Source organism: Rhinolophus sinicus, linkage group LG10 (genome assembly GCF_036562045.2).
Source record: "Rhinolophus sinicus isolate RSC01 linkage group LG10, ASM3656204v1, whole genome shotgun sequence".
In the NCBI taxonomy this organism is placed as follows: domain Eukaryota; kingdom Metazoa; phylum Chordata; class Mammalia; order Chiroptera; family Rhinolophidae; genus Rhinolophus; species Rhinolophus sinicus.
The window spans coordinates 98,343,562-98,367,982 of record NC_133759.1 but is presented as its reverse complement, the minus strand read 5'-3'; the positions used below and the strand labels follow the sequence as shown (position 1 = coordinate 98,367,982).

The following is a 24,421-nucleotide window of genomic DNA, read 5'->3' as shown; positions in this document are numbered from 1 at the left end:
TAGGATCTAAAGTTAAAAACATGCCATAGTAAAGTGAGCAATGTAAGTATGTCATCAATAAATTGTATCTTTGTTTTTTCAATGTAAAAATAGTACCTATGTAATATTATAAAGTAGGCCTATGGGGAACAATATCATTTTCTTCCAAAATCCCCATTATTTCAATTGGGTCAAAGGAACACAGGCAACTGAGCAAAACAGCAAAGGCAGTCTTGGAATGAGCATCATATAAGAACAAGCAACATGGCTTTTTTATTAGAGACTGAATATAAGACATAAAATATTTGGAATCAACTCTACTCGGAGTCACTGAGGTGACTACCATCAGCTTCTAGAAATGAAGCAACTAAGAATGTCTAGCCCTCAAGAGTCAGCCTGGAATAAAAATTTATAGTGATAATCCATCTCTGGCTAGTCCAGCGACATCAGAAAATTTATAAAACCATAGGCTATATTTCTACGTTCCAGAAACTGATACTGTATAATCTCACATAAGTAACTGGAGTCCCAAACTGAAGGCATTTCAGAGTTCTTATGGATAGCAGACTTGAGATCTGGCTCTCAAGACTGACAATACTGTCATTAGCATAAAGCTTTCGCTGATTTGGAATCAACAGATTTACACAGTTCTCTGAAAAGCTATTTTCTTCAGAGTTCCAGGCAAATAAATAGGAACAGCCAATAGTATGACCATTCCAAGGCAACTCCTACTATCCCCTAAGTGGTTTTCAAATGGGATGGCAAAGGCTCATTAGTGTATCTTGACTAGCATTAAAAAAAACCCTGAAACAATAGAAAGTACCAGTGTGACTCCCATGTAGCAGAGTTAAACACTGTTTTGTGGTACTTTTCAGTTTATGTGTAGAAATATAAAAATATATCCCACACAGAGATATACAATATACCCTGGGACTCAAGCATTGAAATCATCGCTTTCAATTCTCAGTAGGCCATTAAGATGGAATTAAATTCCCATTCCTCTATCTAGACTAATAATTATTTACATATACTGACACAAAGAATCCAATCCTGGGTGCTTTCAAATCTAAATGTGGTCAATAAGGGGTACAGGTAGTGGGGTTTCCAATTAGGAGAGAGTCTTAAAGTGAAGTGTAAAATTCACTGGAGAATCTAAGGTAAGGTGGAATTAGGAAAAAGTGTTAATCTTGGCTAACTCAGATACCTCACACTGCACAACTGGGCAAGGTCATGGGATGAACTGTAGAGTGATGGGGTGGGGGGGTTCCCTAAAACCAGGTTAAGGGTGGCACATCTTAGAGCATCTATTTTACTGATTTGGAATAGAAGTGGGGAACATATTATATTTTAAAGCAAACAGGAGACTTCAAAGAAAACTGTCACCACTACTGTATGTTATGCCTTTTGGGGGAAGTGGGGGTGAGGAAATGGTTAATCTCCTCTGCTCTCTGCTTTTAGGGATGCTTCTCTGTAAAAGTGTGAGAAGCACTGCTCTAGACTTAGTAAAGCAGCCAGAAAACAAAAAGTGATACTGAATTCTAGTATTCTAGTCCATCATTTAGGTTACACTCCCAAAAGGGGATAAGGGACAGCAAATGGTGGGATGGTGGACAGTAACTAAGCCGAATCATGCAAGTTGAGAACAATAAAAACCACGATTAAAAACTCTTCCCTAAAGACTCAAGAGTCAAATTTGATAGTAATAGGTATTTAGATTCAAGAACCAGATTGAAATTCCGGCCATCTGTTTGGGGCACATACCATTTTCATGATCTAGGTCTTTTCCTTACTAACACCTAAATATATTACATCCTAGATATGACTCGTTAGAAATCTGGAGAGAGGCAACATCAACTAGAACTGGGATAACTTCTGAGATATCACAAGCTTTCTGCAACAACTTGTATCTTGATCAACAATGATCGGAAGTTAACACAAGCAGTCAATGCATGTATGCAAACACAACATTTTGTGCATTACATTAAATGCTCAAACTTCCAGAGCTTTTCTTTTCTATTTCTTCCACCTAGAACAGATATCCACCTTCCATTTTGCCTGGCCAACTCCCACTTATCCTTCAGACCTTAGCCTGATGTCACCTTTTCCAGTTTTGTCTGATCCCCAAATCGGTTTAGAACCCCCACTCCATAGAAGCCTGTGCATAGAGTTCCTATCACAGAACTTGCAGTTTTTTTATGGCTTATAATAGTGTATTTATTCACTCCCCACATTAGACAAAACTGCTTGAAGGTAGGGACTGTCTTATTCATGACTGTATCCCCAGTATTTAGCTTAAGGTTGAGGTTAGCAGGGTGGTAAAGAAAACACTGAGAAAGTTTTTGGGGACATGGCAATGGGAATAGGGTTTTGTAATCAGCCAGATCAGAGTTCAAATCCAACTTTGTTAAAGTTATTTGGAAAGTTATTTCTATTTGAGGCTGATTCTTCATTCACGAAACAGGAATGAAAAGTAGTATCTACCTTATAGTATGATTGTTAGGGTTACTGGAGTAACATGAAAAATCACTAGACACACACACACTCACATACACACACACACACAGCATCAAATAAATGGTAACTGTTATTACTCCTGAAACTGTGAGCCTGAAATATTGTCAATGGTAAAGCCAGTTTACTGTATTATGAAGCAAAAAATCTGTTTAAAAGCCACACTGCTGATAGAACTTAGAGTACGTTCTGAATATCTGGGAAATAATATGGTCCTTGAGTCTTTTAATTCAGAAAATGAGCTTGTGCCAATCCATTTTGTTACGTGGCTTTTCTTTGGGAGTAGAGTGGTATACATTTCTACCTGCATGTTGTCTGACAGAAATTAAAGATGTAATCAGTGACCATTCGTTTTCTTACAAATGGATAAATCATGGGCTTTGTGTTCAGCTCTACCACTTACAGGCTGCTTAACACAGTTACAAAACCCCTCAGTTTTCTCTTCTGTAAAATAAGGACAGAATCAGTACCTTCCTCATCTGGCTGTTGGAAAAAAACAAACAAACCAGATCTAGTAGGAAAAACCTTAGCACAGTCCCTGCATCCATGTACTAAATGAGTGCCTTACCCACCACATCCAAGGCTTCCTGGTTATTGCGCTTAGGCACTGCAGTGGTTAAGAGCACAGGTTGGATTCGTGAAGGCTTGGTTTCATGCCCCCGTTTTGCCAATTTAATTGTGTAACATCGAGGAACTCTAAGTCTCAGTCTTTTTAATCAATAAAATAATGAATAATAATTGAATTACCTCTCAGGGATATAGGGGAATTTAAAAAGACCTAAGAATCTACTTAAAGATGAACTTTGGTGCCTAGGGTACCGTGATATAAGCTGTCTATATTTCATTTAGTGTTTTCAGTAAATGCTACTGCCATGATCTTACACCTGTAAACTGCCCTTACCCATCTTCCTTCCTTATGCCCGAAGGAATATCCAAACATAAATCCACAAATTTAGACAAAAAGCAACGGTCAAGTGTTTTTCATCAGTGAGGCCTTCCGTACTTGCCCATCAAAGAGGTACCAATGCTCTCTCATCCCCATTCCTTCTCCCTGCTTTTGTTTCTACACAGCACTATTGAGTGTATTCTCCAATTCAATGCAAGTCCACGGGGCAGGGACTTTGCTTCGCTCACTGCTGTATCCTTATCATTTAGATGGTGCTTGGCATGTAGTAAATGCTTACTTAGTATTTATTTCAGAAGAATGATTCAAGTGAACGAGCCCCATCCTAGCCCTAAAATCGCTTCCTATTTGCCTTTGACAAAGGAAACCGAGAGGGGCAAGAGGCGTGAGAGCAACTCCCGTCCCCCAGTTCCTTCCCCCGTACGCACCAGAAGGGTCATTGAATCGTTTCAAGGGCGCCTTAGGAAACGACATGCTGACGACCAGCTCCACAAACCGAAGGTCTCAAGCGTTCCTCGGCAACTTCCTGGTATTTATTTTGGCCTACAAGCTTCAAATTCAAATCTCGGCTCTTTCCCCGTCCATCCTGACGTTAGCCAATTGGAAATCCAAAACTCTGAGCACACCAATCCATGAAAGGAACACTCAGAGAGCATGCGCACTCAGCTCTCACCGCGTCCAATTAGGTGGCCTGTGAGTTTAGGCTACCAGCCAATCGCAGACTACTATTGTCTCCTGCCCCATCCCCGCATGCCCAATCACTTCTAGCCTTACTCAAGTCTAACTTGCACTAGCAGCATTTGCGCAAGCGCACTTCATATCTAAGAAGTTTGAAAGTCTGTATGTGGCGTCATACTGGTAACAGTGCAGTGAGTTCCAGCCTCATTGATTCCAACCTTGTCCCACCTTTCCTTGGATGTAAGCTTTTCTGGATTTCAGTTCTTTCAAACTGGGTTCCGCCAGTCTCCTAAATGGCCAGTGAAAGGGAGAAACAAACACACTGCGATATCAGCTTATATCCTTGCGCATGAGCAGTGACCCCAACGAAGAGGCCGGGGCGTGGCCTTATCGTGGAGACTTGGGCGCATGCGTTCAGTTCGCTCATTGCGGCTGCATCCGAGAGCATGTCGGCCCCGTTTGAGGAACGCAGTGGGGTAGTTCCGTGCGGGACGCCGTGGGGCCAGTGGTACCAGACTTTGGAGGAAGTGTTCATTGAAGTTCAGGTGCCGCCAGGCACTCGCGCCCAGGATATCCAGTGCGGCCTGCAGAGCCGGCATGTGGCGCTGGCGGTGGGTGGCCGTGAGATCCTCAAGGTAGCGGCAGGTTGGGGTTTGTGCTCAGTTTCTCCTTAGAAATAGTCTGCATGTTGTGGAGTGGGTTAGCAGGTGGTCAAGGGGGTGTATGAAGAAAAGAACACCCCTGTTCTTCTCACCAGGGCCCTTTGGGTCTGGGACCCACATTTTCCTTGTAAGATTCATAGTTAAATTCAATTAAGTCGAAGTTAATTTTCTTTCTAAGCTTAGAGTCCCAAGATGTTTGATGGCGGTGTAGTGTAGTGAAGGGTGACTACTTGGTAGGATACCCGGCTCTGCCATTTTTACTAGTTTTGTGTCCTTGGGCAAGAGATCATTCAGTGCTTCTAAGCCTTCATCCACAAGGTGCAGCAATTATGGTGCTATGTAGGGTTATCTTGAGCGTAACGGTATTCATGTGAATGCAGTTTGGAGTAGTGTCTGGTATGTAATAAGCATACTGCATGTTAGCTATTATTTTATATGAAAGTGCTATGAGTGCCATAGAGAAAAGGAAGATTCATGTGAAAGACACTGATTTATATCAACTTGGATGTTAATGACCTTTCTGAACAGTTGCGCAATTCATAGTTTTCTGAACAGTGGTTTACCTTTACAATTCAAATTTAGTAATTCCAATTACTTGGGAATTTAACACTAACTAAGATCTTGGGTGTACCTTTAGCCCAGTAGGATTTTTTTGCACAAGTACTGACATTTGGGGAAAAAAACTGTTGTTGTTTTTTAACGTGACATTTTCATTTCATTTACTAAAACTTAAATTTGGCAAGTAGCAGCAAAAAAAAAAAAAAAAAAAAAAATTAATGCCAAATTGCCCAAAAAAGACATTGAACCAGTTTTTAAGAGTTTTAAGAGTTTATTTTTAAAAGCATCGTTTCTTATTAATTTCATCATTCAATTGATAAAGCATTTCAGATGTTAATTACATATTTGGCTAAACAGTGATCAGTAGTATTTATTTCTTCAACTTCAAAAATGAAGGAACGTTGATCTTTATTTAGAGAGCCCTGTGTTCTTTGTCATAGTATTAATAAATATTCCAAGCAGTGTAAAGTAGGTTCCATTTCACCCGCTAGGAGGAAACAGGGTTGAGCGCCTAGCAATGTGTTGAAATGGTATAAAATTTTACCTCCCTATTCTAACCAACTTAGACAATTACATGTGGATTAGATAGGAAATTAGTTAAGTTTTAAATTATGAAAGCTTTATAAAAATTAATGAAATTTCTATATTTTTAGTACCTTATTTGTTTATTTTTCAGGGCAAACTCTTTGATTCTACAATAGCTGATGAGGGAACGTGGACTTTGGGTAAGGGTAACCTATTATACAGTAGATCTTAGCATATTTTTAAAAATTAATTTTGTCCTGGAACTTAGTATACTGTGTCCCTTATTGTATTGGGTCCTTTGTCTTTGCAGCTTTTGAAGATTTAGTAATAGAAATGTATTGAAAACAATTGTATGTCAAGGTTATCTAATGGTTTTTGAAAATATTAAATGTAATGATGAACTCTAATTTCTTTGTGATTTTTGTTTGTTTGTTTAGAGGACAGAAAAATGGTTCGTATTGTTCTTACAAAGACAAAGAGAGATGCAGCAAATTGTTGGACTTCTCTTCTAGAATCTGAATACGCAGCTGATCCTTGGGTGCAAGACCAAATGCAGAGAAAACTTACGTTAGAGAGATTCCAGAAAGAAGTGAGTCAATTAAATGTCTGAGTATATATAGCTAAACATCTTAAAATCATAACTATTATTTGAAATTAAAACTCAAATGTGTTTATAAAAAAAATTTAAAATTCTGTAGAGGAATTTTTTAAGTTAAATGATGAGAAAAATGACTGCCCTTTCTATGTATGGATTTGATTTTTTTTAAGTTTCTTGAGAAGAATTTGTATGATCATGATTTTGAAGTTTAAATTTATTTAATGTATGTTAGTAATGTGTGAATAAACTCAAAAATTCAGTGAGTGTAGACTTACAGAATGTAAAAAAGTGAAAGTCCCCTTCATCAATATCTCTGCATTCCATGCCTCTGTCTCATTCTAATATCAATATATATTTGCTTGGTTTGTTTTTAACATAAATGGAGGCTCACACTGTTTGTGTTGTTCATGTTGCTTTTTTAAATAATATGTCTTGGGTCTCTTTCCCTACTAGCGCATATAGATAAAACTTCTTTTAACTGCTGTAGCGTGTATTCTAGTTTGAATTTATTGTAATAATTTATTTAGCTATTCCCCTTTGGTAAGATTTAGATTTCTCCATTTGTGTCTACTATTTCAAACCAAGATTGTGCTTTCATCTGTGAAACTATTCAGACATTCCTTTAAGATAGATACCTAGAAGAAGAATTAGTGGAGCAAAGCACTGTCAAAGTTTTGATGGATAATTTCCATCTACATGATTCCCAAATGTATATCTCTAGCCTAGACTTTTCTCCCGAGTTTTGGACTCGCACCTCCAGTTGCGTATTAAACATCTCCATTGGCTAACAGATATTAAACTCAAACTGACCAACGTGAACTCCCTAACTTTCTTCCTACATTTGTTCTACCTCTAGCCTTCTCATCACGGTTGATGGAAACTAGCTGTTCAGACCAAAAAAAAAAAGGGAATCATCCTCTGTTCTTGTCCATATCTCACACTGTATCCATTTTGTCAGGAAGACTTACTGGTACCTTCCAAATATATTCAGAACTTGACCATTTCTCACCACCAGTTCAACTACCACTCTGACTTGGTCTACCTCTAACGTCTTATCTACGTTAGTTCCATAACCTTCTATTTGTTCTCTTTACTTCTACCTTGGCCAAATTACAGTCTTCTCAAAATAGCAGTTAGAGCAGTCCTTTTAAAATGCAAGTCAGATCACATCACTTCTCAGAACTCTCACTCTAGTAAAAGACAAAGTCTTATATAAGGGTCTTTCTGATCTGGTTTTCCATGATCTCCCTGACCTCTCCTACTGCTGTCCCCCTCGGTCATTCTGCTGTAGCCATACAGGCCTTTTTGCTCTTCCTTAAACGTGTCAAGCCATTCCAGCAATGCTTTTTCCCCAGAACTTGGCTAACTTCTTCACCGTTACCAAGTCATTGCTCAATGAATATGCTTTGAACTTTGAACATCCTACCTGTTTCCCTGAGAATAAGACCTAGCAGGACCATCAGCTCTAATGTGTCTTTTGGAGCAAAAATTAATATAAGATGTGGTATTATATTGTGTTATGTTATAAAGACCCGGTAGTATATTAATTATACTAATTATATTATATTATATTAATTATTGCTCCAAAAGACACATTAGAGCTGATGGTTCGGCTAGGTCTTATTTTTAGGGAAACACGGTATTTAAATACTGTGAGCTCTTCATTTCCTTTATTCTGTCCTGCTTTTCTCCTCCTTCCTTTCCCCCTCTCTCCCCTCCCCCTCCCCCTTAACCAACTTTAACATACTATATACCAACTTTTAATACGCTAGAGCAGGTATCTACAAACTACTGCCCATGGATTAAGTCCAGCACATTACCTGTTTTTGAAGTCTTTTACGGGAGTGCAGCTCTATGCTCATTTGTTTGTGTTGTCTTTCATATAGCAGGAGCAGAATTGAGTTGTTATGACAGAGACTATATGGTTTTCAAAGCATAAAATATTTACTGTCTGGGTCTTGAAAAATTTGCTGACTCCTGCTCTAGATAATGATTTATTGTTTGTCTCCTCCTGTTGGAATATAAGCTCCACCGAAGCAGGCATCTTTGCTCACTCTTGAATTCCATGTGCTCTAATGGTGTCCTCCAGACAGTCAGAATTCATTAAATGTTTGTTGAAAAAGACTAAAGCCTGGGTAGTGCTTGCTTCAGAAGATTGCTATGAGAATTAAATATGTTAATATATGTGTAGTTCTTAGTGTTCTGCCTGGCATACAGTATGATCTCAAAAAATGCCAGCTATTAAAATCTATTAAAATGCTAGCTATTAACTGAAAATTTTTTCATGTCCTTTAGAATCCTGGTTTTGACTTCAGTGGAGCAGAAATCTCAGGAAACTACACTAAAGGTGGACCAGATTTCTCAAATCTTGAGAAATAAAGTTTTTTGTTTTGTTTTTTGCTGCATTCTGTGGATCTTAGCGGATGTTGCCATCTTGATCAAAGGAACAGATTATGTGGTGGAAGAAGCATGTGGATGCCTACAGTTAACAAATTGCAAAATATATTTAAATAATGGTTCTAAAAATTGCATTCAAATGTGATTTACATAGGAAACATCTTAAGTACTGTGGGAATTATTCTATTGATATATGGTAACTTTTTTTTGGACTTGTTTTTGCTCAGAATGAAATTTTATATGCTGCATTTTACTAATTTCATATTGAACCTATATTTTTTTGCAATAAAATTAGAGTATAGGTCATGTGAAATGACAGGGTGCCTTCAGACAAAATTAGGTTTTTCTTTCAATAAGTGTGATGCAGGAATAATGTTCAATAAACTTTTCTAAGTAGGAATCCTGTACCCCTTTGTCTAAATACACCAGTTCACACAAGGGAATTACATTACTGAAAAAAATTTTAAGAAAGGGAAAAATCAATCTACAGGTATTTTCTAAGTGAATTTTAGGAGTTGATGAAAACTGAATTAGTATATTATTCCTTGAGAGAGGGCTTTATGTCAAGAAACTGAAAAACAGGAATGGCTTAATACAAAAGAGATTTGGTGAAATGAGTATGGTTATGGGGTGAGTCCATTGTTAGTGACAAAAAAAATTGTGGTCAGTGATTATAAGTCTGTGGCATCGTTTTCATCATCACTGATCCAGATAATATGGGTAAGAATTGTCTTGAAATTTTATTTCAGCCTTTTTGTCTCCTTTTCAATTAAAAAAAATATATATTGTAAGCAATCTCAAGTGTATAGAAAAGTTACATGTAAAGTACACCGAATTTTTTTTTATTTTCCCTGACCTGTTTGTTTGTATGTTCATGACAGGATGCCCCATCACCTCTGAGTACCTTAGTGTGTATTTCCTTGAAAGGACGTGCTCTTATATAACTGCAATACAATCATTAAAATCTGGACATTATCATTGACACCTCATGACCATCTAATCCTCAGATCTTCATTCCATTCCAGTTTAACTGATTGTCCTTATAATGTCTTTTACAGTAAAATGATCCGGTCAGAATCATGCCTTTCCTTAAGTGTCACGTGTCTGTGAGGGTCTGCTTCAATCTGGAATAAGCTCTCATTTTCCCTAACTTGTACAACCTTGGCACTTTGGAAGATTACAGGCTAGTTTTGTACAACATCCCTCATTTTGAGTTTTGTCTGATATTTCTCAATGATTAAATTCAGATTACGCATCTTTGGCAGGAATGTTACAGAAGTGATGAAGCTGTGTCTTACTGCATCCTATGATGAGTTAATAATTTCAATTTGTGCTTTTTTTGATGGTATTTACTTTGGTCATTGATTAAGTGATGTCTGTCAGTCTTCTCCATTGTAAAGCTATGCTTTTTATGTTTATAATTACTTTGTGGAAGGTAGTTTCAAAATTTTACTACCTTGTTTCTCATAAAACTTTCATTTTATAGACTCATGATTTCCTCTTTTATTTTGTGGGTTAAAATCTATTCCCATTACTTTGATGCTCAACATTTTTCTCAATTTGGCCAGTAGAAAGAAGACCACTATAGGTGGCTTCTATGTCCTTTTGATACGTCCCCATCGTTATTTGAGCAATTTCTTACTTTCTGGCACAAGGTGCACCAGGCTTATTATGCTTTCTCTGCCCTAGCCCAAGAATCAGTCATTTTTCCAAGGAGTCCTGGTTCTTTTTAGTGGAGAATGGTTTTTAGAAGTCAAGATCTGCGTACTACTGTGTTTCCCCGAAAATAAGACCTAGCCAGACAATCAGCTCTAATGTGGCTTTTGGAGTAAAAATTAATACAAGACCCTGTCTTATTTTACTATAATATAAGAACAGATGTAATGTAATGTAATATAAAATACCGGGTCTTATATTAATTTTTGTTCCAAAAGACACATTAGAGCTGATTGTCCGATAGGTCATATTTTTGGGGAAACGGTAGTGAGTAATTCCTATTGATGTGTATATATAATGCATACATTTACCTCTGTGTTTATTTCTATATATATGTATTGAAAACCATGAGTTCACACATAAACTTTGTTTTCTACTCATGGGGTTTATTTTCTCCTGTTCTATATTTATAACTCCTTTCAATAACAGTGAGAAACCTGGTTCCTGTTATCCTTTATATATTTGGGTCCCTATTCTAGTCCGTCTCCTCACATGAATACCTTCTTCACTCTGTTCAGGCTCCAAGATCGTATGCCACGCAGTGATACCCTTCTCACCTGCTTGGACCCTAATATCCCACTCTGGGCCACGGCAGCCCATCCACACCCTTTGGCAAGATGTCTATCTTGTTCAAGTTACCTAATAACTTTAGGAATGAATGTCTGGGAAAGAGGCTTTTTTTCTTTTAATTGGCTTCTCATTTTGACATTTAAAAATTATATTTTGAATAAACATACAGTAAAATTAACTTTGTAGTTTTGTGAATTTTAACAGGTATAAATATGTTACCTCCAAAATCAGGCGATTTAACAATTAGGTTACTACAAAAATTCCTTCATGCTAGCTAGATCTGTCTTCAAGAACTTTACATAAATGGAATCGTGTAATCTTTTTTAAAAACAGCTTTATTGAGATAATTTATATACCATACATTTTACCCATTAAAGTATATAATTCAGTGGTTTTAGTATATTCATGTATATTCAATCATCACCATTGTCAATTTTCATTATTTCAAAAGAAACCCCATGCTTTTCAGCTGTCATCCTCCCACTTCCTGCCCCAAGCAACCACTAATTTATTGTCCATCTCATAGATTTCCCTGTCCTGGGCATTTCATATACATGGAATAGTAATATGTGGTCTTTTGTTTACTGGCTTCTTTCACATAGCGTAATGTTTTAGAGGTTCTTCCATGTTATGTGCCAGTACGTCATTCCTTTTGTATGGATGGCAAAATAATCTGTGTGATTACCACACGTTTATCTATTTGTCAGTAGATAGACATTAGAGGTTTCCAGCTTTCAGCTATTATAAATAAAGCTGTACAAATATTTGAGGACAAGTTTTTATGTGCAGGTATATTTTCATTTCTAGGACTGGAATTTCAAGTTATATGGAAACTTTGATGTTTAATCATTTGAGGAACTGCTAGCGTGTTTTCCAAAGTGGCTGCACCATTTTACATTCCCACCAGCAGTGGATGAGAGTTCCACATCCCTTTCAACACTTGTGTTACTTGTCGATTCTCGCCAGCCTAGTGGTTGTGAAGTGCTAGCACACTGTGGTTTCTATTTGTGTTTCCAATGACTAATTATGTTGAGCATCTTTTCTTGTGCTTGTTTACCATTTGTGTATCTTCTCTGGAGAAATGTTTATTCAGATCCTTTGTCCACTTTTAAATTGGGGTGTCTGTTTTTTTTTTTTTTTTTTTGAGTTTTAAGAGTTCTTCAGATATTCTAGAAACAAGTTCCTTATCAGATATTTGATTTGCATATATTATTGTAGGTTTTTTTTTTTTTTTGTACTTTCTTGATGGTGTCTTTTGAAGCACGGATTTTTTAATTTTGATGTAGTCTTAATTTGTCATGCTTTGTTGGATTATGCTTTTGATGTGATGTCTAAGAACTCTGCATAATCCTAGGTTATGAAGATTTTTTCCAATGTTTTCTTCTAAAAGTTTTTATAATTTTATGTTTCACATTTAGATCTGTGACATTTTAAATTATTTTTTGTATAAGCTGTGAAATACAAGTGGAGGTTCATGTTTTTACCTATGGGTGGATGTCCAGTTGCTTCTAAATCATTTGTTGAAAAAACTACCCATTCTCCATTAAATTGTTTTTGCACTTTTGTCAAAAACCAATTGTTGTTTATATGGATCTGTTTTAATCTCTATTCCATTGATCTCTGTGTCTATCCCTTTGCCAATACTGCACTGACTTGATAATTACAGCTTTATAACAAGTCTTAAAATTGGGTGCATGATTCCTTCAACAATTCTTTTCCAAAATTGTTTTGGCTATTTTAAGTTTTTTTTCTATCTTTCTTTGTAAAGTTTAGAATCAGCTAGTCTATATCTACACAAAGTCCTGCTGGGGTTTTCATTGCAATAGTGTGTAAGTCTTCCAGTCCATGAACATGGAGCATCTCTCATTTGGGATGTTTGATTAGTCATCAGCATTTTGTGGTTTTCAGCTTACAAAACCTTTACGTCTTTTGTTAGATTTATTCCTAAGTGTTCATTTTCTGGAGCTGTTGTAAATTATTTTTCTTGAAATATTGGTTTCTAATTGCACATAGCTAGTGCATAAAAGTATGTTTGATTTTTGTTTGTTGACCTTGTATCCTGTGACCTTGCTAAAGTCATTTAGTAGTTGTAGGAGGTTTTTGTCAATGACTGCTTGGGATTTTCTGCATAAACCACAAATAAGAACAGTTTTATTTTGTCTGTTCTAGTCTATGGGGCTTTTCTTTCTTTTTATTGCCTCATTGCACTTGCTGCAATAGGAGTGGTGAAAGCTAGCTTCCCTTGTTCTGGATTTTAGTTTCTAAACCACTCAGTCCTTACCATTAAGTATTATGTTAGCTGTAGGTTTTTAGAGATGACCATTATCAGATTGAGGAAGTTCTCATCTATTGCTAGTTAGCGAGTTTACCTCACGAGTGAATTTGAATGTTTTCAAAATGCTTTTTTTGTGTCAGTTGACTTGATCATATATATATATATATATATATATATATATACACACACACACACACACACACACACACACATATATATATACATATATATATACACACACACACATATATATATATGTATATATATGTATGTATATGTATTTTTTCTTTAGGCTGTTTTCACGGTGGATTATGTTGATTGATTTTCGAATTTTGAACCAGGTTGTATGGTTGTATTTCCCTCCATCCCAAACTTGGTCATGGTGCACTGTTCAGTTTATATATCTGAATTTCTCTGTTGAGGATTTTTATGTCTGTTCATTTGTGATATTGGTCAGTAGGTTTTTTTCTATTGTCTTGGTTTGGTATCAGGGCAATGCTGGCCTTCTAAAATAATTGAGAAGTTATACTACTTTCTGGAAGAAATTTGTAGAATTTGTGTTAAGTCTTTAAATGTTTTATGGAATTTGCCAGTAAGAATTTAAACAATGGATCAAGTTTTAAAAGTAATTATAGAACTTATTCAGATTATCTAATTTATTTAAGTTTTGTTAGTTCATGTCTTTCAAGGAATTGATTCATTTGATCTAACTATGAGCATGGATTTGTGGTTCTTTGGAATCCTTTTAATGTCCTTAGAGTTTGTAGTGGTATCTCTTTCATTCGTAAGATTGGTCATTTCTGTTTTTTTTGTCAATACTGCTAGAGGTTTATCAATTGCTTTGCTTTTTTCAAAGAACTACGAAGTTTTGGTTTTGATTTTCCCTATTGTTAATTTGTTTTCTGTCATTGGTTTTTTACTCCTTTTTTATGACTTTCTTCCTCTGCTTGCTTTGGGTTTATTTTGCTCTTTTTCTAGTTTTGTAAAATGGAAGCTTACATAATTGAGACCTTTTTTTAATAAAAGCAGTTGACTATTATTCTCTAAGCACTGGTTTAATTGCATTTTATACATTTTTATATTTTCATTTTCATTTAGTTGAAAAGATTTCCCTGGAGACTTCCCCTTAGCCATGAATTTATTTAGAAGTCTGTTGTTTAATGTCCCAGTGTTTGGAGATTTTTACCTTTATCCATTATTGATTTCTAGTTTACGATCAGAGAACACACTTTGTATGATTTCAGTTCTGTTAAATTTCTTAATGTTTAAGACCCATGATATGGTCTATGTTGGTGAGTGTTCCCTGTGCATTTGAAAAGAATGCCTGTTCTGTTTTATGATGAAATTTTTTATGTCAAGTAAATCCATTTAGTTACTGATATTATTCATTTCTTCCACGTCCTTGCTGATTTTCTAGTAGTTCTGAGAGGAATGTTTTAAGTCTCCAACTATAATTGAAGCTTTGTCCATTTTCTTTTCAATGCTGTCTCTTTTGATTCTTTTTATTTTTTAAGCTCTGATGTTAGGTACATACCTATTTAGGATTGTCATGTCTTCTTGGTGAATTGATTGTTCTATTTAATGCCCCTCTTTTTCCCTAGTTATTTTGATTGCTCCTAAATCTATTTTGTTGAATTAATATTAAAAAATAGTCTTATCTTTTAATTCATCTTATTTGACTTATACTTACTGGTTTGGGTTTATGGAAATTACAGATTTTACACTGAGTAAGCACTAACACGTTTTATAAAAATTGTTATAAAATAGGGACAATAGTGTTGTTGTTTAATGATCATTGCAGTTAATCTGGACAGAATATGACATATATAAAACATACATATATATGTATCTATATATATGTATATATATGTGTATATATATATGTATATAATATATATTTTATAAATAACATAATGTGGTCAGTTTTGATTGGAAATTATACAATTTCACAGGAGTCCATTTAATCTTCTATTTTGGGAGATAATATGCAGTGGCTAAAAACACAGCCTTTATGCCTGGATTTGAATCTTACCTCCAAGTACCAGGTGTGTGACCTCGAGCTGATCACTTACCTTCTCTGTGGCTCAGGTTCGTTTGTAAATTGGGATAACCTCATACAGTTTGGAAGATTACATGAGATGATTCATATAAAATATTTGCTACCTAGTAGTACCTGACAGTAAAAGCTATCATTACTAACCACAAATACTAGATCAGAAATGTCAGTTGCTTAGATACTATGTTGCATATTGGAAATACATAAGGTTCAGATGCTTTTCAAAAATAACACTTGTGAAAAGAGAGGATATTAAATATCTAACCATCTAAATTAGATATTAAATATGACTCAAGTGAAAAAGGAGCCTTTTATGTTTTTATCGGTAATTCCTTGCGGTGTACACTTTATGTCTTGCTGGTATAATTAATCGTTCAAAATTGTGTATTCAGTTCAATAATTAACCAGTTGATCTAAGTAGGCTAACACAATACTTGGCAGTTACCTGTCCCTACCAACCACCTTGCTGGAATGCTGTTTAATTAGGTAAGAGGGTTTGCACAGAACTTCAAGTGGGCCAAATCTAACTAAGGGTGACTTTGTATTAAAGATAGCCATAATAGTGATGAATCTAAATGACAAAAGTGACTACAGTGCATAAAAACCAACTTTATGATGCACATTAAGCCTATTATTATGCACCTATTTTAAAAAGCCATTAGTGAGTAAAACATCAAGTAGGTAACTGCCACAGAGATTTTGTTTCTATTACCATGCATCTTACTGCAGTGCTAAATTTAATTATACTGAGCAGAGATAGCTTTTTTATTGTGGTTCTGCCATCACAATGCCAAAATAGTTAATTAAATCAGAAGAGAAACAAACAGTAAACATAACGCATTTCAGTAACTTTATTGAAATGTACTATGTCCAGTACCAAAGCATAATAAGGTAGTTGGTTAGGTTGCCTCTGTCAACTCAAAATTAACAAGGATGTAATCAAAATATTGAAATATATCAGCCTTTTGGGAAAACTGAAAAGTTATCTACAAAACATGGTTTACAAAAGTATAGGATACACTGTGGTTCTTTGGTTTATTTTCTAGTGCATATTTACCCATAACATAATATCAAAATTGTGTACAGCCATCCTAGGTGGACTCAGGTTATTCACTGTACTGAGTAACTGTTTACAACACAACACTGCAGATCTTATATTCACTGACTTAATAGAAAATCCTAAACTCGACCCTCAGCAACCTCACAATTATGAAAGATGCTTATTAAGACTTTCGGTTGACATATAGGTGCAATTAGTGAAAGTATAGTCTCTTTATTTTAAACACAATTCTAAATGAGAAGCAATGCCAGTTTTATAAAAACAGTCGTTAGTGAAAACTTCTGGAGTGTTAAATTGGCAAGTTTTCAGAGTGATGTTAATTTATTTTGAGTTACTTATACAATGAAAACTAAGTGTTTCGGAACTATATTGAAGCAGTAGATTTTGTATAAAAACTTTTCTTATCATGGATACAAACATCACCTGCTTTCTAGAAAATATGTTAAATATAACAATATACCAAAATTATTAGGTGGATAGTTTTGTTTTATATAAAATGCCCCCAAATTTAAATGTAATTCCCATGTAGCAATAAAGTCCACATCTCCGGATTATCTATAACTTGTATTATGGGGGTCAAGAAACCATTTTCACTGCCTAGAATAGTGACCATTGTTATGCCTTCAAAGTGCATTTGTGAAGTGTTGGTTTTGAGTTAAACCTCATAATTTAAAATAAAAATTAAACGAAGTTAATTTTTACCATTTTTCATATCACTGAAATATATTGACCTGATATAGAAAGTTGGATCAGTGTTAGAAATGAAGATTCACACTTTACCTTCCCAGACTGTCATTAACAATTCACATTTGTGCTCTTGGCTTTGTTTGTATGTCTCATGGATGAATTCAGATTTAAGCATAATTCCATTACAGTGTAATGTTAATTAGGCAGTTTCCCCAAAGCTGACAACATCAATGTTAATCGAGTTGTGACGTTTTGAGGCTTCACAGCTTTAAACCCATGACAACATTAAGGAATCCATAGCTCAGGATTGTGGAGAAAGGCTTCAGAGAAGTTTTTTGTTGCTGTAGTAATCCTATTTAAACAAACAAAAATCAAGTTACCAGAAGTCTGCCAAACAATCACTGTTAAAAATTAACTTAGTATATCTAAGATTCATAATCATGTCACGTGTAGATTTGTTAAATGTGAACATTTAGTTTTGAATAGGAAAAACAGTTAAATCACCACCGTGAGTTAAATTTAGGTGCCAAGAATGTATGTATCAGTGATGATCACGCATATACCTACTTTCCAGTGTTCCAATTGCAATAGCAATGATACGCAACTATAATGTTGAGATACCCTGGTGGTTTCCAGACACTAATATGAGGACTATCTGCCATAACTTACATTTAAGTATACAACGTGCAAGGTCATACTGATTTTGCTTATAAGCTAGCACTCTCCAATTAGTTCATATGGTGCACTTTTGGTCCTGTTGTCTTACTCAGGTTTGTGTAACTTTAAATGACCCAGAGCTTGAGTCTACAAATTGCAAAGTGATAGGCAGTGTAGAATTACTGTTTTAGTGCTCCTTTTAAAATTCAGGTTATTACAGTAGATGCTGTTTTCTAAGCTGGTAATTTAATGAAATGGCTAACGTATATACATATCAAAAGTTGGATAATTCCTTACTCTTAGGGTGTTGTACCTTGAATGTAGTGAATGCCCTCAAATATTAGACTATATCAGTGAAGTCATTTTCCCCTTTGCTATTCCAACTCCATTTTGCTTATTTTGAAAATAATTCACATTTTAATTCTTGAATTATAGAACAAAACTAGGGCATTAGAAAATTTTCTCTATATGGAGAATAACTATGAGCCAAATTTACCAATTAAGGGACCGTTTCAAGAATTGTTGGAAGGTGGGATATTCTGTAGTAACTATGCTTCAACTGCCGTGCAGTACGCCCAGAAACAATCCATTTCAACTTCTGAACATTTGGTTTGGAACACTTGTTTGACGAATATTCAGTTAAACACTTGGATACAAGCTCTTGCCAGAAGGTCAAATCTCTGCCATTTATCTATACGTAAATTAAAAAAAAAATTACTGTTAGTTAAGTCCTATAGTATTTAACTACAATAACAGTCACAATCTTATGAACGTGTCTTTCTTCATCAAAAAAATTTGAGGAAAAGCTTAAGTTTCAAACACATGGTATCTCATTTCAGGACAGTACAAGTGGTTTTGTTTCTTTTACAGCTGTTAACAGGATTTAGGCTATAACCTCGACATACCTTGCTATGTTTCTGAAGACATCCTACTCTTTCGGTTAATTCTGCACACTTCTGTGCTTGAATCTCCAATCCAATGATAGACAATGCCAACACAGAAGGCTAAAAGAGATCAATTTTAAATGTTGAATGAATATAAAGCAGGTATATAAATAGGTTTACTCTTTATATAAGATATTTACCTTTGCTTTAGAAAATATGATCCTGCAATGGCATGCCTTCAGTTGAGCTTCCAGTCTTTCAAAATTAAGGCTATTCCTCCTTTAAAAAGAAAATGAGATTTATTTTATGTAGATAATTTTACATCTAGTCAAAATACAAATTTTTAGAAAAACGGTCAATTTTAAAGTTTATACACACTTACAGAAAATAAATTATTTGAAATAAAGAATTCCCCTTTCTTCAGAGACATTAACTCCTGAAGGATACCATACATGAATTTTAAATGATTTGGGCCAAAATAATAAGTATCATCTCACAACTATCAAGTTTTCTTTTCATTTTAATACATCTATTTGTGCATCTACTGAAGTTCCTTTTTCCATAAACCTGTGTTAGATGCTTATCCACCAGGTTCTATAACTAGTCTATAAATGGAAAATGTAGTATAAATAAGAGTTGAAGTATTTTTTAATCCCAAGAATGAGCCTTCACAGACTTCAGGAAGCCACTGACAACTGCAAGTCTTCTCACTTTTGCTGGACAGTGAAGTGAAATTCAAGGAGCTGCAGCTGTCATTTTACTTATTTTATTCTCCCAGGATTTCAATTTTAAGCAACATCCAGACAATTCCATTCTGACTTCCAAATGTCTGTGTTCAAAACAAAGATCACATACCTTTCAAATGGCAAGGTCTCTTGAATGAGTGAATGATAATAGAGTTGCAGAAACTGAAAGGCAGTAGTAGCTTTGACTTTCCAACACACCTTCTCCAACACAATCTTTTCCATCCTCATCAAGTCTGAAACTGTGAACCTATACTGGCTTATTCGGATCAAGTCAGTTGCCAACGGGACTTTCCTTTCTTCTTCAACTGATTTTACAGCCAAGTAGAAGCAGCTCAGTCCAACACACCCAAGGTGCTTGGGCTGTACCTAAAAAGACAATAAGTCCATGTCTTCATCTTATTTCAATTAAAGAAACATAGGGATAATCTATAACTCAGACCCATCATTATGAAAATGTATCTGAGGAGTATTTCTCAACTATGAAGGGAATAAGGTCAACTGTAGCCTATCAGCCCAGTGCACCTTACTTGGAACCAGTTTTGGATCAATTAGACTAAGCTTCCATAGAATGTTTTTAAATCACTGTAGAACTAACTGTAAACACTGTGTTCTACTTGGACCAAATAAGTTAACTGGTCAAAGGCTTAAATGAGGACTGAAATAACAGATTATGCACAAAATTTCTTTCCAGAACGTTGTTTCGCCAGGCTGTTTTCTTTGTAGTAACACACGTAAAATAGTTTTAAAACACTGTAGCATATACCTTTTACTCTGCCTGGAAATCTTTGTCCACTACCAATCTCTTTTTTTTTTAGTCATCATTTTCTGAATGTCTACAATGTGAGAAACAGTCCAAATTCTATCCACTCTTAAGTTCTATCTCAAATGAAACTTGAAGAAGCCTTTACCAGTTGTCTGTACTCTTCTCTTCTTGAAACCACTTCAGTAATATATTTATGCTACTTTAGAGGTATAAGGTAATTATTTTTCTTATGCCTTGTACTGTATGATAGTTATTGGTGCAAACATTCTCACATAAGACTAATATGCTTAACGGACAGATGTATTTTATTCATCTGTGCTACACTGATAACTTCAAAGGGAGTGCCTGCACATGCTGTCTAAAGAGTTGTTTAATTTGTTGAACAGATTTCTTGAACCATCCAATTCAACAAGTAACCGTACTGAGTTTCTCCTGTATATGGTGCATTGTGTTAGGTAACGAGGACTGTCAGGTTATCTCAATATCCATCAATGACCACAGGCACACAGACCAGGCAGATGTATTTTGCACAGCTAAGCTAGCTCTGAAAGCTACACTGATGAACTGCTTATCCGATACGGGGAAATAATCATATAAATGCTCCTCCTTCATTAGATACTCTCTTCTCTACTGTAGGCCAGCTGATGCTGGAAATGCCAAACATAAGCAAGACTCGAGTAAGTCCAAGGTTAAAACAATCAGAACTTTATATAAATAGAGATTAAATGTACTCTTGACCAAGTGGTTGATGGAATCAGCAAAAAAAACAAAACACATATATACATATATTCTAATTCTTAACCACAGACTAGCATTTTGCTGCTAATACATTTTCTTTTAATTGAAAAACAATAGTACATGAAAATACGGAATCTATTGAGATATTTTTAAAAACAACAGCCAACTCTCCTATCAGGAGACACTGCAATTAATTGATGTTTGACTATTTTTCAGTATCAGAAGTTACATTTCATAAATGATGCATTACTCTTGATTATAACAAAGAATATTCATCAATGCTGTAGTGCATAGAATTCCATGTTTTGGCTACCTGCTGAAAATAAAAAAGGTCAAGTTTATGAACACCAGTCCAAAGCTAGCAATTCCATCTCCAAAACACATTGAGCAAAACTAAGGAATACGTTAATGTAGCTTTAAACATACCTTCATTTTGGACAGGAATCTGTCCAGTAAATTCACAGCTAGAGAAAATGTTTCCGTATCGAAGCCAAAGAACTGAGTTAGACTAAGAAGATCTTTTACTTCAAAGTCCCTTAGCCTTGCTGTCATTCTGAGGCCATTATCATGTGCAGATTCAATGAGTCTCAAGCCGGAGACCTTTGGCTGACATTTCCATTCCTGTTCCAACAGGGCATTCAGCTGGTGTAGCAGATTCTGAGAGTCAGTTGTTGTCAGTACCTCTATCATCTATATATAGAACAAAGTCCAGAAAGAAGTGTAAGAATAGCCCTTTCTACATTGTGTTGTGCCAAGTGCTTTATAAGTTTTTTTCCCCCCAATGCTGCTACTGAAACTAAGTTATTGCAAAGTGCCATCTGTCACATCCACCCACCCCCCAACCAGTTGGTCACATTCAAAGTTGGGAGTTCCTAGAGGGCAGGAGCCATATCTTTAAAGAAAAAAATGCACATCTTCAAGAAATACTTGTGAAAGTCATTCATTGTCAAGAGATAACTGAACAGACACTGTTAGAAAGGAAACCCAAACTCTGAAATTAGATGGTACTAGTATGTATTCTGTGACATATTAAAACAATGTAAACTGTTCAAGTTAGTTACTTTTTCTTAGTCCTTAGTCCCCATCTGTAAAGTGGGGGTGAGGTTATTACCTACCTCACTGACTTGTGTAGACTAAATGAGGTCACCTAGGTATAGAGTTTAGCACATACAGTAGGTGCCTAATTAATACTGGACACTAATAATAAACGTATTCCTATGTCTGTAAAATGAGGTAACAATGTCTGTCTTTTTGGCTGTGAACATTAAACAAGATGATTCACGTAGAGTTTAGCACAGTGTGTGGCACACAGTACTCAATTGTTAACTTTATTGGTTTTAGGAAAAGAAGCTTAAAGGATGTTATGGGAGCACGTGGGGGGGGGCTAATCTAGCCTGCAAGATGAACCTGGAAGCTTTGTATTAATAAATTGAATTTTTATTAATCATTTCATTAATAATATTGCACATCTATGTCCCGGGCATAAGCAGCTAAGCCCTGGATACACGGAGGGTCCGCTCCGCACACCAACTAAGAGACAGGAAGGCAGGGGATCTTTAGAGTTGGGCAACGGAAGCGGGGGACAGATAAGGAGCCACTAACTTTAAGAGTCCACATCTTTCTCCATGGGCTGATCCTTGGGACCCCGCCGGCCTGACACTAAGACACCTCGGATACAAGACAGGTCGGATATGGACCCGCCTCTCCAGGCTCGGACTAGTCTGGACTTGTCGCTTACAGCAGCGGGATAGCTAATCGAGGAAATGGGCGCGGGCCAGACCCTGCGCCCCCCAGCTGGCTCCCTACCCTCACCCCCGAGGTCAACCCCGCAGTCCCAGCTCACCTTGATCACGAATGCGGCTCCTCAGCGCTGATCACCCTCCCCGGGCCTGCTCTCACCTCAGCCCACGCTATCAGATCCGGGAGACCTCGGAGGCCGAGGGGATTAGCGGGCAAAAGGGGAGAGGCCCGGGGAGGGGGAGCTGTCCTGGGTGGAGGTCTTCGCAGCGCCGCCCAGGCAACACTGCCTCCTCTGGGTCAGTTCGGAGCCGAAGGGACCGCGACTGACCTCCTGAGAGATATATTGGAGGGCGGAGCCTTCCTCAGGAGAGGAAGGGGCCATTTTCGCCGCTGATTGGTGTAGTTCTTTTGATGGATGGCCCTCGCGGACCAAAGAGAGCTGGTCCATAGTGGGAGGGAGTCCAATTCCCCGCCCCTTGAGGCCACGCCCCCTACCTCTGGGCGTCTCTCATTGGAGAATTTTCCAAAGTGTCTTCAATGGAGAGCAGAGAGAACATTTATAAATGCTGTGCTCACCAACCCTGGCTGGGCTCAGGTGTCTGCTAGCTGCCTGGTTCGCCAGAATATCGTTCCAGAATGTACTGGGAGTTTTTGTTCTGTGCGGTTGAGTAGAGCGGTTCTGCCTCCTCTTTCTAAAAGTACAGTGGCTAGTCACCAAAAAAAAAAAAAAAAAAAAGTAAAGCTGCTTTTTCATTAGATGAAGAGATGGCATATTTTCAATGGTGTAGTTTATTAAATTCCAGAGGTTTCTCTTTGTGAGCTTTGGAAATCAATTGGCCCTTGCCTTAGGCTACATGAATTTTTGCTCTTATATCGATTTTCTGAATTTGATTTTTTAGCAAATTGAAAGAGAAAAGTTAGTTTTTCAGTGGCTTAAAATGAAAGGTATGTGGTTGACTCTTAAGAGGAACACATGGGCAAATTAATTGTAGTGACTGAATCTCAGTCCACAGATCCATGTGTGAAGCAATATTATCTTTATTTACTGTAAATGAACTGAAGCTCTGATTGTGAGTCTATGTCAGGTTATTGGGAAAAAACATTAGCCTGAGGCCTGCCTTCCCTCCCTCCCTCCCTCTTCTCTCTCCCAGATTGTCACAATTGAAAAGGTCTACATTATTAAAAGAGCCTTGGGACTGGTAAGCCAAGAGTCTGTTATCACTTTTCATGCTATGTACTTGAACTTCTCTGTTTCATGGCCTCTTCCTTTTTAGTGGTTATCTGGGCTTTGAAAAAGTGAAAATCTGAAAGATTTGCTGGCATCTCTGCTGTTTGCCCTACCATGTATTTCCCTAAGGCAGTGCCACAGAACCAGACCCTGAAATGGGGGCAGAGTTGTGGGAGGAAAGGGGAGGGTAAACTGGGAAGAAAAAATTAATACTGCAAAATAATACCTCAGGCACATAATCAAGTCAGTTTGACAAATTGTGGCCTTGCAAATGGAGAAGTGGCATTGGTCCTCCCCGAAACTAGTAATGAATATAAAATGGGCCATTTAAAACATTTGAAAAGTACTTAACAATAATCTGTGAGTTTACAGATGTACATGTTTCTCCTTTTGGCTTTTAGTAACAAAATTACAAATATATATATACATGCACTTTTCACTAACAAGTATTGAACACATAACTTGTGCCAATGAGGAACAAAATATACT

At 36.5% G+C, this 24,421-nt stretch overlaps 3 protein-coding genes across 5 annotated transcripts in view; 1 reads left to right on the top strand and 2 right to left on the bottom strand.

Annotated features, from left to right (window-relative positions):
* HMMR (hyaluronan mediated motility receptor) overlaps window positions 1–3,975 on the bottom strand; it is a 35,249-nt gene extending 31,274 nt beyond the window's left edge. For both annotated transcript variants that reach the window (XM_074313870.1, XM_019740093.2), the window contains exon 1: window positions 3,823–3,975. In XM_074313870.1, coding sequence (XP_074169971.1) covers window positions 3,823–3,868 — 46 coding nt within the window. In that variant the 5' untranslated portion in view covers window positions 3,869–3,975. The remainder of the gene's footprint in view (window positions 1–3,822) is intronic.
* Window positions 3,976–4,430: 455 nt separating this feature from the next.
* On the top strand, window positions 4,431–10,299 carry NUDCD2 (NudC domain containing 2). 2 transcript variants are annotated; one of them, XM_019740838.2, is made up of 4 exons: window positions 4,431–4,683; window positions 5,969–6,017; window positions 6,255–6,406; window positions 8,711–8,940. In XM_019740838.2, exons 1-4 carry the CDS (start codon window positions 4,519–4,521, stop codon window positions 8,792–8,794), a joined length of 450 nt encoding a protein of 149 aa, XP_019596397.1. In that variant the 5' UTR covers window positions 4,431–4,518; the 3' UTR covers window positions 8,795–8,940. The 2 variants fall into 2 exon arrangements, with proteins under 2 accessions (XP_019596397.1, XP_019596389.1); XM_019740830.2 differs by having other exon boundaries at window positions 4,450–4,707; window positions 8,711–10,299.
* Window positions 10,300–16,262: 5,963 nt separating this feature from the next.
* Window positions 16,263–23,020, bottom strand: CCNG1 (cyclin G1). Its single transcript, XM_019740817.2, has 7 exons — window positions 22,808–23,020; window positions 21,391–21,654; window positions 19,573–19,829; window positions 18,918–18,996; window positions 18,739–18,837; window positions 18,330–18,524; window positions 16,263–17,528 (listed from the first exon to the last, which is right to left on the bottom strand). The coding sequence occupies exons 2-6, from the start codon at window positions 21,652–21,654 to the stop codon at window positions 18,333–18,335; spliced, it is 891 nt and encodes a 296-aa protein (XP_019596376.2). The 5' UTR covers window positions 22,808–23,020; the 3' UTR covers window positions 16,263–17,528; window positions 18,330–18,332.
* Between the last annotated feature and the right edge of the window lie 1,401 nt (window positions 23,021–24,421).